This window comes from Monodon monoceros, unplaced genomic scaffold (assembly GCF_005190385.1).
Source record: "Monodon monoceros isolate NGI ecotype Baffin Bay Population unplaced genomic scaffold, NGI_Narwhal_1 Super_Scaffold_12, whole genome shotgun sequence".
NCBI lineage: Eukaryota > Metazoa > Chordata > Mammalia > Artiodactyla > Monodontidae > Monodon > Monodon monoceros.
The window spans coordinates 56,857,662-56,874,015 of NW_021703768.1; the positions used below are offsets into that span (position 1 = coordinate 56,857,662).

Consider the following 16,354-nt stretch of genomic DNA (forward strand, 5'->3'; position numbering starts at 1 on the left):
TTAAATAAGTTGTTTTCTATTCCACTGGCAAACTACTCAGTTCCAGGAAGTCTTTCTGGCCTGAACACAGGGTGACCAAGCATCCTGCTTTGCCCAGGACTGCCCTGGTTTCAGCATGGGAAGTCCTGTGTCCCAGGAGAACCCCTCAGCCCCAGGGAAGCCCCAGAGTTGACCATACCTGAACCCCTCTGTGTGTTTCTATCCCACTCCCTCCGGACCGAGCACGGCGGAGATGGTGACAAGTTCATCTCCTTCCAGCTGGTCCTTTTCTACTTTGAAGGTAGCTTTTCTTCAGTTTCTGTTTTCCTATTTTGCAGGCAAATCAACAAAGTTCTGTTAAGGTACTATGACTACATTTTCTTTCTCTTTATAAATGTATTGCTCATTCTAGATGCTTCTCTGTGTCCCTTCAATGACCTTTCAACACACACTTGACTCATGAATTCTTGGGTCTCTTGCATAATCCTGGATCCCACCATTTCCTCTCTGATCTTATATTGTACGTCTTAGAAATGAACTGGAGCCATACAGGCAGATTGAGTTTTGGTCACAGTCAGTTCCTTTAATATGAGCAGTTCTGGCTAATTCTCTGGGGGTTACTGGCAATGTTTTCACAGATGATGGAACATCATTATGAGGCCACGTTCATGGGGTAATCACCTCTAAAAAGTAGGCACAGTTCTAGTTCATGGATTCGACTATCCCTGACTCAAACCAATAATGCATGTTACTTTAATGCAGTCTCATGGATTTAAATGCTATGTGTCAACTGATGACTTTTACAATTTGTATCTCCAGTCTGTACCTCTTCTCTGATCTCCAGACTCATATATTCAGCTGTCCATTAAAAGCTCCATTCGGGTGTGCAGTAGGGACCTTTAAAATATCCCAAATCAGATTTAACATGCCCTCAAATAAATCCCTGGTCTCCCCTGACTGCTTCTCCTTTTAGGCTTTTCCACCTCAGTAAATGGTACACACATCATCCCAGTTGCTCAGGTCAAAAATCTTGGCCCATCAGCAAATCTGCTGGCTCCACCTTCAAGACACACCCAGTCTAACCCCTTCTCCTCACGTGCACTGTTAATACTGTTGTGCAGGCCAGTCATTTCTCCCCTGGATAACTGCAGTAGCCCCCTAACTGGCCTCCTGTTTCCTGTCCTCGCCCTCCAAATACCTGCACATAGCAGCTAGACTAGACTAATCCTCTAAAAATGTTAGGTTACACCACGCCATCCGGTGCTCAAAACCTTCAAATGGGTTCTCATCTCAGAGTAAAAGCCAGCGTCCTTACGAATGGGCTGGCAGTCTTCACCACCTGTCCTTTCCTTTACCCCTCGTCTCCCTGGCCTCAAATCCTGCTGCTCTGCGCCTTGTGCAGTCCGCTCCAGCCACGTGGGCCTTCCTCATACACGCTAGGCACAGTTCCCTCCAGGGCCTCAGCACTGGTGTCTTTGTCTGCCACGCGTTTCCCCAGGCGACCGACCCCATGATCCTCAGCCTCATCCGCGTGGGCCTTTTCTCAAATGCCATCTTCTCAGGAAGGCCTTCCCTCACCGCCCTGTGTTAGGCTGCAACCTCCACCACTTAACCAGAACTCCATCCCTCTTCCTTGCTTTGTCTCTGTATCACATATCACCACGTGACATGTTATATACTTATTATGTGTCTCCTTCCGTACACTAGAAACACCACGAGGGAAGGGATCTTAGTCTATTTTGTTCCCTTCTGTATCCTCAGTGACTATTTTAACCATTCCTGACACACACTAGATGTTCAATGAATATTTGTTGAATGACTGAACGAATGAATGAACGTACGTAGTCCCAGGTTAGCACAGTGATGATAGGGGGTTGTTGTTTGAAAGGGGCTTTGGAATCAGACAAGCATGGGTTCAAGCACTGTCCTTGCCACTTATTGTGTGGCCCTAGGCAATTCACATAAGTCTCAGTTTTCTTCTCTGCAAAATGAGGGTAATAATCCCTGCCCTGAAGGGTTGCTGTAAGGATTAGAGAGGATTTATTTAATTAGGATTAAATTACGTAGGAATGGGCATTCACAAAGAGCAGTTGTTAAATATAATTTGTGTAATCAAGATGGGTACATGATTGCTTGTGAACCAGATCCGGGAAAACGCTGACAACCAACAGTGGCCCAGCAGACTGTCACTGGAGGAAACTTAGCGGGCATTCTTGCAGAGTCTATTCCAGATACTATCTTAGGCATATTAACCTCGGCATTTTAAGAATTAAAATGTTGAACTCTGCTGAGATGAAGCATCATGGAAACCAAAAGGGCAAGCAAATTCTCTTACCACTGGGTATATCAGAGGATATAATGTCCCTTTTATAAATCCTTTATAAACCTTCCCCAAAGTCCTTGATCTAGCATTTAAAGCCCATAATGGAATTTATTTTCAGACACTTCTTTTTTAAAGAACAAACCATTTTCTGAACATGTCCAGCTCAGATCTGGAATCATCACATTCATGTATAATAAACACAAAACCTAAGTGTCACTCACTGTTGTGTTTTAAACAAAGATCCTGGTGGTAACTGCCACACTCTCAGAGGTGTTGCCACCATCCTTTGTTTGGACGTCCTTGTTACCACACAGGTAATAACATCCTCATGGCAGCATGCAATGTCAGTGAAAAGGCCAAATCAATGGGGAAAGAAAAGGTTATTTTCAAGTGAAGAAGTTATTTAGAATAAAAGGCAACTTTCTGACATAACTATGTTTGTTAAAAAGTACTCCTTTCCCTGATTCACTAAAGCCAAAACTTCATCCCTTCCTCAGCCACACGACTGGGTGCAATGGTGTCGGGTTCCGCTGACTCAGGGGAGGAAGCAGCTTCATTGTGGAACTCAAGACTCCTGGTTCCAGCTACATACCCCCAGGTAGCAAATCATATAAATCACAGACAGCCTACGGACTGGGAGAAACTATTTGCAAATGATGCAACCGACAAGGGATTAATTTCCAAAATATACAAACAGCTCACACAATCCAATAACAAAAAACCAAACAACCCAATCCAAAAATGGGCAGAAGATCTAAATAGACATTTCCCCAAACAAGACATACAGATGGCCAAGAAGCACATGAAAAGATGCTCAACATCGCTAATTATTATAGAAATGCAAATCAATACTACAATGAGGTATCACCTCACACCAGTCAGAATGGCCATCATCAAAAAGTCTGCAAACAATAAATGCTGGAGAGGGTGTGAAGAAAAGGGAACCCTCTTACACTGTTAGTGGGAATGTAAATTGGTGCAGCCACCATGGAGAACAGTATGGAGGTTCCTTAAAAAACAAAAGTAGAGTTACCATATGATCCAGCAATCCCACTCCTAGGCATATATCTGGACAAACTCAAATTCGAAAAGATACATGTACCCCAGTGTTCACAGCAGCACTATTTACAACAGACAAGACATGGAAGCAACCTGAGTGTCCACTGACAGATGAATGGGTAAAGATGTGGTACACACACACACACACACACACACACACACACACAGAATGGAATACTACTCAGCCATAAAAAAGAATGAAATAATGCCATTTGCAGCAACATGGATGGACCTAGAGATTATCATACTAAGTAGAATAAGTCAGACAGAGAAAGACAAATATGATATCACTTATATGTGGAATCTAAAATATGATACAAATGGACTTGTTTACAAAACAGAAACAGACTCACAGACATAGGAAACAAACTAATGGTTACCAAAGGGGAAAAGCGACAGGGGGGGTAAAGTAGGAGTTCGGGATTAGCAGATACAAACTACTACATATAAAATAGATAAACAAAGTCCCATTGTATAGTACAGGGAATGGTATTCAATATCTTGTAATAAACTATAATGGAAAAAAATATATATATCTGAATCACTTTGCTGTACACCAGAAACTAACACAACATTGTAAATTAACTATACTTCAATTAAAAAAAAGAAAAAAATCATATAAATCACCATTTATCCTTTTCCATATGGACTTTTCTGAGGAAGGATAATGGCCCACCCTCTATCACTGCATATTTTATACTCATATACAGTTAGACAAGAAACAACTAATGTACATCACTGCAAAAATTCCTGTGGCTGCCTGGCTCGTATACCCTAGACGAGGGTTTGTAAGCTTGGCACCACTGACATCTCGGACCAGACAGTTCTTTGTTACGAGGGCTGCCCTATGCACTGTAAGAGGTTTAGCAGCACCCCTGGACTCACTGATATGTTACTTCATTCAGAGTGAAAAAACGACTTTGATAAACCAGTTTTCAAGGCCTCTATTTGTAAAATGGACAAACTTCCCACACACATATCTGATGTCCACAGCCAGCTAGAAGGTATGAAAACAAAAGGCAAAGTTTGGTGCCAAGGCAACACAGCCCCCAGAAGAGGAGAGCAAGGTATGTGGACCTCATCATTGTTTTTTCTTCTTCTACTACTCTGCCTTTTTCTTCTATTTCTTCTTCCTTTTTTGGTGGGGGAGCGGGGGACGCGCAGGGTGGGTGTGGGTTCATTCCAGTTCCACTTAATTTCTCTTGAACACCTACTTTACACGACTCCATGGGGACGAATAGGCCCATCTCTACCCCAAGACGGCCTGAGACAGACCTACGTGGCTAAAGCACAAAGCAGGTGATGACGATTTCCCTTCACTAGCGCTTTCCCATCTCTGGGCTTGAAGTGCTCTTGCTGTGAACACCCACATCACTTTGTGTCTCTAATGATCCTTTTTGGTTTATCAAGGGCAGGGTTTTTTCAACCACTCCATTATTATATCAAAGGGAAGGTTCAAGATACATCAAAAGGCACCTTTTGCTCAGTAAATTAACCATCATGCATGAAGCATGATAGGTGCATATGTGCCTGCCCCCTCTCTCTCCCTAGAATATAAGTTATTTGAGGGTAGGGTCTATCGTTTACTCGTCTGTGTAAACTCAACAGTTCTTAGTACAGTGCCCAGCATACAGTATGTGCCACACAGAGGCCTGTGACCGCAGGAAAGCAGTGCCAGAACAGAGATAGCCTGTGTGCTGTAGCCACCAAGCTTCTAAGGGAGTGATCAGTGCTGCTAAACAGAGGGGAAAGAATCATTGCAGTTGGTATGCAGCAGAGTGAAAGCCAAATTCTCAGGGTCTAATGAACCAGCAACGAACCAGTAAGTGGAGATACCCTTTTAAGAAGTTTGGAGACAAAAGGAAGGAGGGACAGGGAAGGAGCTTGACTGATGGCAGGATAAAGACATTTTTGTTTCTAAAAGGGAAGGAAGTCTTGAATAAGATTGCAGGCTTGGAAGAAGAAATCTGTAGAGACGATGCAAGATGGAAAGAGAAGATGGCTCTGGAATAGGCAGGCAGGTAAGGAATCAGGTCACAAGTGAAGAGCCTAACCTTGGAAAGGAGGGCGGGGACACCTATCACTTTGAAGTAGAAGGGATGATGGAGAGAACAGGAAAGGAGAGAGCTGTTAAGGCAGAAACAAGGGAGACTGAGGTTGTATTATGTGGCCTAAATTTTCTTGATAAAGCAGGAGGCAGGAACATCTGCTCACAGTTCTGGTGGGGCAAGGGTCTAGGGCTTAAGCAGACCCAATACAGAAGCTACTGAGGTAAAAACGAGAATCAGTAAGAGAAATGAAAGAACTACTAAGTTGAAGAGGACAGCTGTAAATCTGTAGAGGAATCAGCCTGACATTACAACTTTGTATGTCAAACTTAGTGGGTCAGAAGCAAGGAGACAGAGAACAAGTGGCGGTGTGTTTGTCTCCTAGGGCTGCTGTAACAAAGTACCAAAAACTGAGTGGCTTAAAAAAGCAGAACTGGAGGCTAGAAGTTCAAAATCAAGCTGTCAGCAGAGTCACACTCTCTGGTGGCTCCAGGAGACAATCCTTCCTTGTCTCTTCTGGCTTCTGCTGTTGGCTTGCAATCCTTGGCTTGTGGATGCACCACACCATTCAGGTAGCCATCTTCTCCCCGTGTGTCTTCACGTTGTCTTCCTTCTGTATCTTTTGTCCAAATTTCTCCTTTTTATAATTTGATTTTAATTTGATCATCTTTGTAAAGACCTTATTTCCAGCTAAGGTCAGATTCTAAGGCATTGGGGTCAGGGCTTCAACATATTTTTTCCTTGGTGGTGGTGGGTGGACACCATTCAACCCATAACAGGTGGCTCCAAGGATACAGGTCTGTGGACGGCAAGTGGGCCTGGATAAAGGGAATGAGAAGAAATTAGAGATGCATCAGTGGGATGGGCCAACCACGGGGCCCAGACTGGAAGGAAGGCAAGCAGAGTCTGAATTCTGGAGATTGAGGGTTTGAGTGACAGGGTTAAGGCTAAGGGTTTGCAGGCAGAAAGTACAGGGAAGAGCTGGTTCTGCGGGAGTCACATGATGAGAGAAAGGGAAGACTGGGAGAATGCGACTTCAGGCTGTAAGATCTTGGATTAGTGATACGAGACTGGAGGTCTGGCTGTGACTATGGCAGGTCAGCTAGAGGGAAGGTCATCTGTTACAGTTCAGGTCATCCCCAGAGGCCAGGGTACTGACAGCAGTTTCTCCATCCACGTGGAAGAAATACAGACGGTGATATTGGTGAAAAGACCAAGGACAACTGTGGTCAGCTCTCACCATCTAGGAGGGTGGTAGGGTATCCTATAGCTCAGGGGAGGAGAGCCTGGGGAAACGGGAGTAGATGGTGGGGAAAGACTCTCGAGAGTTCCTGAGAGAGATGCAGGCACACGTGTGGAAGAAGTCCGGGAGTGGAGAGCTTGGAAACTCCTGCTGGGCAGCAGCACAGTGAAGTGGTCTCTTGAAGCCTGGAAGTAAAGTGCCACAGGCACAGACAAGGAGGAAAATGCAGGCAAAACTATGAGCTGAAATATCAACCAGATGCTTCATGTGTGATGGTTGTTAATTTACTGAGCAAAAGGCGTCTTTTGATGTATCTTGAACCTGCCTCTTGATATAATAAGGGCTGAAAAAGTCCTGCCCTTGATAAACCAAAATGTCAGAACCAACTTTTGGTCATAACCCTCTTCCTAAGTAAGACTCAGGCCCTGTGTTGGATACTGACTGCAGGTATGTACGGAGGGAACATGCAGGGTGAGAAGCAGTGGGAGGCTGACCCCACGTAAGTTACTTAGTTTCAGTTTCCTTATTCAAAAATAGGGTAATAGTAGCTCACTCATAGGGTTGCTGGAGCTCAGCGAGTCCTGAACACAAGTTAGTGGTTGTGGTGATTATTATTATTATTACAAATGCCACAGTCTACTGGAGAAGGAGGGTTGAAAATATGTTGCTCAAAATCATAGTGACTATAATGACGATGAAACTCCCTACTTCTCCCTCCCTTCCCCCAAAGATGAAGAATACACCAAAATGATCCTAGAACATTTATTTCCACAGGTTCTTGATACAAAAGCACAATCCTGCATAAAAGTACACCACTACACATAAGGGCAAAATTACACAGCAAGCAAGAGCGGCCACTGACCCCTTCCACAGAGAAACCCCAGAGAGAAGTTTTCCACCTCCTGACAGTTTTACAATCATTCATGTCTTCTACGCACTGCAAGCCCCATCCCATCTCTCATTTTCTCCAATTTCTAACTGAAACTTGTGTTCACAAATTGTATGTGTGTGCATGTGTGTACACAGAAGGCTCACTTTACCTACTTGATGAGGGGCTGAGACAATGCTTTGTAAGAAAGTTACCACAACATGATGGGGAGTCAAGCCACGGAAGCTTCAGAGCTAGGGCTAGCTCTCTCCTCAAAAGCCCTGACATGCTAAAAATGCCACCGGGGGTCCTTGAAATTTGAGAGCCAGTAGGTCTTGTGTTTGCTCCTGTACTGAACTTCTCCCAGTTCAGGTCTGGGAGGGGAAAGTGGGGATGTGCGGGCATCCCATACCCAGCTCAGGCTGAGAGCTTGCACGCGAGAGGAGACTAGGGGACAAGGTCTCAGGACCTGCAGGTGGCCTCGGCTGGGGACACAGAGACCATTCAAAAGCTTGTGCTTGAGACCAGATTCTTCAGTCACGGCTTCTCCCACCACCATCGCTAGGTATCAGGGATTTTCAGTCTTCAAAATTGATCCCTGTCCCCCAAGAACGCCACTATAAGCTTTGAGAGCCCTTATTTAAGGTATTTAGCTAGTGGCTTCAGTCTGACCATTTGCCACTTTCATGGTTCCACAGTCTTCTTGGCATCCGGGTGGGTGGCCACATGGCTTGACATGTGAACAGCGTGGCTTCTGTACCTTAGGGGGTCTGCTTTAAGAACAGGAGAAGGTGGATGCAGGACACTGAGGCTGCCCTCAGGGTCACTGTGGATCCTGAGATGGGCTCTTGTGAAGTTCCTGTGGGCCCTGAGGGGCCTAATTAGACAGATGCCTTTGCGGCTCTTAGAGCCTCCTGCCCCTGCTTGGCCCTCTCCCTCTGCTCCTTTTCCCTATGAATCAAATGTACCCAATCCAGATGCCACTGCTGCAGCTTCTGCTCGTAGGCAGCGATGTCTTCTGCTTCACAGGTAGGGAGCTGTTCCTTGACAAGCTGGGTGGTCAGGGTCAGAAGGCTTTCTGACTCAACTTTGCCCAAAGCGTGTAGCTTAGAATGTAAGGCCTATTGGAAACAAAGGAAAACAAAAAAAAAGAAAAAAAAAAAAAAAAAAAAAAGATGTGGGAGGGGCAGGTAGGTAAAGAATACAAAGAGGAAAAGAGAAGAGATTAAGTCACTTACAAAATCTCCACACATTCTGGTCACAGGAGAAGGTACTTTATTGGGAGCCTGTCATGCTGCCTTTCATCCAGGCACTGTTAGCTTTTGCTCTTTTTTTTAAATTTCAGCCCAGCAATTCTGCTAAGATGCACCACATGTCATTTCTTCCCCTTCACTCACAAACGGTAAATGGAACTCCATATGCTGTGACTCCCTGTGTAATTTCTTGTTTTAGACCACAAACACTGCACAAGACAAGAAACCTTCATTTCCATTCTGACCTGCACCAAACTAAGCAGCAAACTCCAAGAACAAAGAACCCTAAGATGGAAACAAAACGGCAGAAGCAGCTGATAAAATGGAGCAAGTTCATCCATAGCTTTTCCTTTAGAATTACTGGGATAAATGTTTGCCTAACCAGTATTCCTTTCAACAGATGGAATTCATGTCAACGCTTTCTTACTAACGGCATGCTAAACAGCTCCCATGAGTGCCTGCGCTATTATAAGCCTCCACGTGCTGTGCTTCACTGCAGGTCAGCCTTGACATCCTGACTACTTATGGCTCCATCTGAAACGGCAGCTCCATTTGGTCGGTATTGTATTTCTGGAGAAGTAAAGTACTAAAAACACTAATCTACTTAAGTGCTTCAAGATGTAGATCATCAGAGACCCACTTATGGCCCCAGACTTAGCATATATGACACACCCCATGTTCCACAAAACAAATGCAATTTACTGGCATAGGTGATGAGGCCTGCTCTAACAGCAGGGGCTGGAAGGTGGGAAGGATCCATGGGCTTCAAGGAGTGGCCAGACGTCTGGTGTGACAGGTCAGCCACAAAAATAAGCCCCAAAAAGATTACCTGGGACTAATAAAAATCAGGCACCAGGAAGAAAAGGAAGTGTAAAATGAGAATTCTTTCTTTCTGATATCACTTCCCACCTGGTTTGAGGCCAAGGAGACAGCTTGGGACACCAGAATAAGGACTCAACTCTGAGTCAGCAAATCCAAAGTGTTCAAATTTGTGTTCAAATCCAAAGTCAGTCACTTATGGACTAGGTTCCCTCAACCTTAGTGTCATGTAACACAGGAAGAGCAGTATCTACCACCCAGGTGAGGAGAAAGGAAACCCAGTAGTGCCTAACACACAACTAGCAGTCAAGAAATATTGGTCTTTTTTCGTGTGAATTTAAAAAAAAAAATGCATTGTGGAAGAGTGAGGGCTGAGAATTTAATGCTGGCACAGATTTCTATTCTCCAAGATTAAATATATAAGCAATAAGAAAAAGGTGGTAACTTTTAAGAGTCGTGGGGCAGCCTTGGTCAATAAGAACATGGTAAATGATAATCTATGGGGCTAAGCAGATTTTTTGCTTTTTAGCTTTTCTAAATCTGCAAAGTTAAGAGGAAAGAACAGGTATGTAAATTCTTAACCTAGCTGCTAATTCTCCGTGTACCCTGAAAACATCGATTAACGTTCCTTTTTCAGTTTCTAAATTATAAAAAAGGGAAGTTGAGCAATTACCTTATAGAAGTACTGGGAAAAACAGCTACTAAAGGTATTAGGATCCTCCTTAGAACAAGGGGAAATAGATTTCCCACAGCTAGTTCAATATAATTACTGCAAAGATTTCAATGTAATACTCTGGCAAAGTATACATCCCTCTGCACCAAAAGAACACAATGGGTCAGCTGGGAGGGATGGGAACGTTTTCTGCTTCACACAATGAATTCTCCTTCAGGCAGCAACTTATTTTTTTTCCCCCCCGCTTCGTGCTAAATAGATGAGAAACACAGCAAGGAAGAGGCCAAGGGCTTAAAATCTGAACATGGCTCTTCCTCCCTGACTCTGATCACAGAGCATTTTGGGAGGTAGAGTTGAAAGCTACCAAAGGCAGTTTGAGTGCTCAGGGCTGTCCTGAAACCTGTAGAAACCTGTTTACACCATCCATGTAGTCCAGAGAGCATTTCCAATGGCCCTAGTGCACACCACAAAGCCGAGCAAGAGAAGATGCCTGCACTTCATCTTCATCATATTCAAACGAGGCTTTGTGATTTCTACCTGGGTTTCTGGTGATCAAGAAGGTTCAATGTAATATGGAGAAATGACCAGATCCTCTTCACCCAGGGCTGAAGTCAGGTGCTTGCTATGAGAAGGCAAACTATTACCCACCCATCAGGCAGACGTCAGGGATGAGTAGTGGATAATGACATGCTGCCTTAGGAAAACTGACCGATTCGCTCAAGTATGAAAAGGAGCATAAAAATTCCATTTGTTTCTTTTAAGACCACTTCCTGTGTGAAGCAATAACAATGTGATTTTTTTTTTTTTTTTTCTGTATGCGGGCCTCTCATTGTTGTGGCCTCTCCCGTTGCGGAGCACAGGCTTCGGACGCGCAGGCTCAGTGGCCATGGTTCACGGGCCCAGCCGCTCCGCGGCATGTGGGATCTTCCCGGACTGGGGAACGAACCGGTGTCCCCTGCATCGGCAGGCGGACTCTCAACCACTGCGCCACCAGGGAAGCCCAACAATGTGATTTTTGATGTCAGTTTTTAATGGCCTTGTGTGTGACATTGATGCATGAAAGGACTGCTGGTCTATCACCACGGCAGAGAAGCATGCTTAATGCACAGCTGAGAGGGACTCAATTCTGCTACAACTCACCTCAAATCGTTCCAGGTAACGGGGAAGCTTGGACTGTTCAGTTTCCTCCACATCCAGCTGCTCCACCAGTTCTTCTGACCTCTGGGTCTTCTCACCTTCTTGGGGCTGGTCCTCTGAAGACCCCTGGGCCTGAGCGGTCAGAGCCGCCTTCAGCGCTCTGTCCAGCACATCGAGCTGCAGAGCAGAAAGCGGGGCAGAGATTAAATGTCCTGTGGCCCTGAAAGCACTGGGAAGGGAGGCTGGAGAAGGGAAAGGAAGGGAAACCTGGGATCTAAAATATTGCGAGAAGAGTTCTCTTATCAAATTATAGGGAACAGAAATGGTTATATAATTTTACACTAGAAACACCCTGTCCCATGGCATGAACACTTAGTACAAAACAAATGGAATAAGCAAGCTCAGAATTATCTGTATAAGTGAATCAACACAGCAGCTTTTGATTTCACTTTTAATCACCCAGGTAAGAATCCAAGAATTATGCTTGATGGGTACTGAAGTACCACCCCTTCCATGTTTTTCTTCCTCAATTGCTTTGGAATTGGGAGAAAGGGAAAGAAAAACCACTACAGACCAGAACCAAAATGGACCACTTTGAATGCACGGTAAAGCCTCTGAATCTAGGCAGGGGCCTTCTTCAGAGAAAAATTTTAGCTCATAGGGTATCCAGAGATTAGGGATCAGTCAATCTATATAAGCTGCTGACAAAGACCAGATAGGCATACATGAAATTTATTGTAACAGGTGATTTCTATGGCTTAGAAAGTAAATAAACTATAAAATGGAAGGTTTCTTTTTGTTTTGACCCCTCTCCCCTACCACTTTCATTTTGGGGCAACCTCCCTCAACCCTCAGAGGGCCTAATCATCAGAGATGGGACAGAAACAACCTCAAGGCCAGCATTAGCACCTGCATGGATACCGATTAATTCTGTCCATGTCACTTCAGAACAAAAATCCAGAAAATACTCCAAGGCTTCTTAATGCCACTAATACATTATACCCAAATGTATATGTGGGGTATACATATATATACACATACACATACATATATGTGACACATATCCCACTCTTGCTGACATCTGAATCACACTCCTATGAAGTCAGGACACAAACAACGCAAATCTGGCTCCAGCTGGGAGGAGTATTTCCCTCGCAAAGCATTTATGTATAATTTTGTGTTTTCAATCACCAGCACTGACTACAGCAGGGTTAAAACATGAAAATGTATTTAGAAATGTGTATACTTGGTAAATGTCTGGCAGAGAACATACGGCCTCACTAGACACCAGTATAAGGAGCCAGTATAGGGACCAGACTTGTGCATCCTGTGACTGCGCGGAAGCCATGAGGTGAGTCCTAGTGATCAGCATCAAGGCAAAACAAATAACCAGCTGCTCAAAGTTAACTTTTACACCCTGTTAATGAAACAACTGATGTCCTTCTATGCCTCACTCTGGCTACAACAGCTGCTTGGGCAGCAACGAACACTGTTGGCTCCCTATCGGGTGTAAGCTCGTCGCGTGCTTTCCTGTAGCCTGAGCTCACTCTAGTAACTTCGTAGTGTCAAGAGCCCAAGGTGACCAAGAGGGATGAGCTTTGAGGCTGGTGGGAGGACAGTGTCCTAGTCCAGGCAAAGTGAACGCCTTAGAACTATGAAAGGAACATTTGGTCCAGATCTCCTCAGCATCATGCATTCACCACAGAATAGTTTAATGGAAGGAAAGAAAGACAGTGCCATCTCTAGTCCCTAGACTCATTTCTTGAGAGCTTGTATGATGGAAAAAACTGACAAGTAGTTAGGCTCCGGGGACTAAATGAGGAGACAGAAATGCCAAAAATTAAAAATGAAATCTTAACCTCTCAAGCTCCTACTGAGATTTTACTTTAGGGGTCGGGCAGAATTAAACAGTATTTTACAGAATTCAGTTTGAATTTTAGGGAAGGGGAATGGTCTTCCTCCCAGATAGTGAACTATAAAATCAACATCAATCTTATTTTCTAGTGCTTTTTGTCAGTAACATTGAGAATGTTTGTGGTTTTTCACTCCTTTTCACCTGAATAAGTACATGATTCTACAGAGATAAAGAAAGTGGGGCATGGGGGAGACAAGGAAAACAAAATCCAAAGCTTGACTTATGAGTAACAGGAAATGATAAATCCCACTGAATTAGAGACAGGGAACTTACCGCTTCTCTACACAGCTTTCCGTCTTCTGGGGAGGAGGCCACCTTCTCCATTACTTGAAGGGCTCTGTTGAGGTACCCTGGCTGCCACAGCAGGGGCATGTTATGGTACACAGCCCGCAGCCCTTGCTGCAATTCCACCTTCCCTGTGGTCAAAAAGAACAATGAAGAAGGCTCAGCCGTGGCTTCCCACTATGTCTGAGACGGAGGACTTGAAGGCACAAGTGAATACTTACCTGGCAGCTCTAGAAATAGAGAAGGATCGTTTCAAACCTATACCAAGAGCCTCATCCCACCCAGTGAATGGGGACACTTTGGATGTATGATGAAAAATGTAAAATTCTATGTATACACCTTTCAGTATAAAGTCATGTGAACTTATTTTTCTTCTTTTTCATTTGGACTACTGGAGATTATCATGAGGATATATGAATCAAAGGGTTGAGGGAAATTTACAGAGGTTGCTATTTATTTTTTATTTATTTATTTTAATTTGGCTGTGCCGGGTCTTAGTTGTGGCATGCAGGATCTTTAGTTGCGGCATGCAGGATCTTTTAGTTGCAGCATGCGGACTTCTTAGTTGCGGCATGCATGCGGGATCTAGTTCCCTGACCAGGGATCGAACCCAGGCCCCTTGCATTGGGAGTGCGGAGTCTTACCCACTGGACCACCAGGGAAGTCCCTACAGAGGTTGTTATATCTGCCTCTAAGTGGAACTACCCTGACAAAACAAGTCAAACAACTGAAATACTAGTTTTGTTTCAAGAACAAACTCTTCCTCTGAAAAGAAATTCCACAACTTTTTTACAGTGGAAATCTTGTCAACGTCTGACAACTTCCCCTGCCAGGAAATGTTTGACATTTTTCAAAATGCTCCAAAACACCCCACTGACTGTCTTTATGAAAAAAAAAATCTCACTTTGCTCTCCTTTCCTTTATTTGAGGTTCATCAATACTTAAATCGTATAGTCCTCATTCATCCTTTTGGGTCTCAGGACATGAATGTTTCTCTTGGTACCTCAAACAATCACAACTGGAGCTTAAAACATGGCTGGCAGCAAGGTCCCCGAGTGAGGACAGGGGCTGTCTCTGGACTCCTGGGGAACAGAAACTTCTGCACTAATGACCAAAGTCACCTTGAGCTGCCAGGTCTTAAATCTACCTTCACTTATCTTTCCCAGGAAGGAGGATTTGGGAAAGCTGTAGTGGAACATAAACAGACAAAGCTCATCAGGTGACAGCTAATTTTAGACCTGTAAGATGCTTGGGGCTGGCTGCAGTCACGTTCTGGGAAGCTGCTTCTGTGAGAGGTGAATGAGGCTGCACAGCACAGGACACAGTGAGAGCAAAGGGCTTTGGATCTGATGCTCCCAGACCCAAAACACGCGGGCCTCTGCTCAGCAACAGGAACAACAAAGTACATTTTCTTAGCCTTGACAACTTCCCGGCCAATTCATGCAGTGTAACACTCCTGAGTGCTCATCTGAAGGCAAAGGCCAAAAACGTGTAAATCAATATCAAAAGTAGATGGTAAGTAAAGAGAAAATGATTTTTAAAAAGAGTGGTCAACTCTTTTGTTAGTCTGATCGCCAGCCTGATGAACTCCTCTCTCTGAGTCAGTTTCTATCAGAATCAGCATCTGAGAATGCCACACTATATTTTATTGGGGAAGATCAACTCCAAAAGCAGTCAAACTGCTATAACTTAGATGATTTTCAGAAAACAAAGGTAAGCAGACACAATGGATGATCAGAAGGGACTTTCTCAAATGCCTACCTACTTAGGAGAGAGACTGCAAGGATAATGAAATAACATGCATTTAATAAACCTGTGTAAATCGGGACACATTTTATGCACACTTAGGGTGAATGTTATTTGCCCAGATTCCACACAACCCAAGTGCCGAGGCTGCTCCTCAGAAGGCTTTGCCCTCCTGACTGTCTGATTCTCATGCAATCCGGGGTCTAAAGCAGAGCTAGCTGTCCTGTGTGCGGCACAGTCACATTGCACCAATGAGCCCCTCTCTGCTTTCCCAAGTGCTGCTGGAAGTGCTCTCTGAATTTCTCTTCCCTCACACCTGAAAACAATACCAAGGATATGTGTTCAACTCCAACTCTTAATTTCTTTCCTCCTGGGCTTTAGGTTTAAGAGACAGAAAGATCTTTGTTAATAATGGGAAAGATCCTACTGGCCGGTTCTCCCAAAAGAGGGCCAGAACTTTCCTTTCTTTATCCCTTCCTCACACTGATTACCACTAAATATAATCGAGAGCCATCAGAACTAATTCTCACCTTGCCAGTGGTGGGAGGTTTTAGAACCTGCTTTACTGTCTTAGGTCGTAACCGTAAGGCCATCAAAGTCTAGTTTTACGTCTAAAAATGAAAGCTGTATTGGAATTTCACTCGCAAATTTAAATCAAATTATAATTTTATTATGAAGTAAAAGAATGCATCAGTTCTATCTATGAAGAACAATGTTTGTAAGGACCTCCAGCTTACCAAGAAGCGCATAGCCGTACAACTGGGAACTCAGCCCCACCGAATTCTTTTGCTTTAGGCCTGGGAGTAACAGGGATGCACCAAAGTTCCTCTCCTCTTCCCACTGCAACAGAATATACCAGATCACGGTGCAGCCAAGCAATGCATAAATGCATTTTGTATGCAAAAATGTGATTTTTAATGACACAGAGGAAAAAAGAACATGTTATAACATTAAGTAAAAGAATCAAAATAACAAAACTAAAGGTACATTATAATTCTAATTTTGG

The 16,354-nt window shown here is 44.1% G+C and overlaps 1 protein-coding gene across 5 annotated transcripts in view; it reads right to left on the bottom strand.

The window, feature by feature from the left end:
* Positions 1-183: 183 nt before the first annotated feature.
* Positions 184-16,354, bottom strand: part of MRPS27 (mitochondrial ribosomal protein S27) — a 111,828-nt gene continuing 95,657 nt past the window's right edge. For 4 of the 5 annotated variants that reach the window (XM_029217489.1, XM_029217491.1, XM_029217490.1 and 1 more), the window contains 4 exons: positions 16,086-16,188; positions 13,591-13,733; positions 11,406-11,579; positions 7,401-8,641 (listed from right to left, as the gene is read on the bottom strand). In XM_029217489.1, the coding sequence (XP_029073322.1) occupies positions 8,402-8,641; positions 11,406-11,579; positions 13,591-13,733; positions 16,086-16,188 (660 nt within the window). In that variant the 3' untranslated portion in view covers positions 7,401-8,401. Of the gene's footprint in view, positions 307-7,400; positions 8,642-11,405; positions 11,580-13,590; positions 13,734-16,085; positions 16,189-16,354 lie in introns of those variants that run through there. The other variant, XM_029217492.1, reaches the window with a different exon arrangement.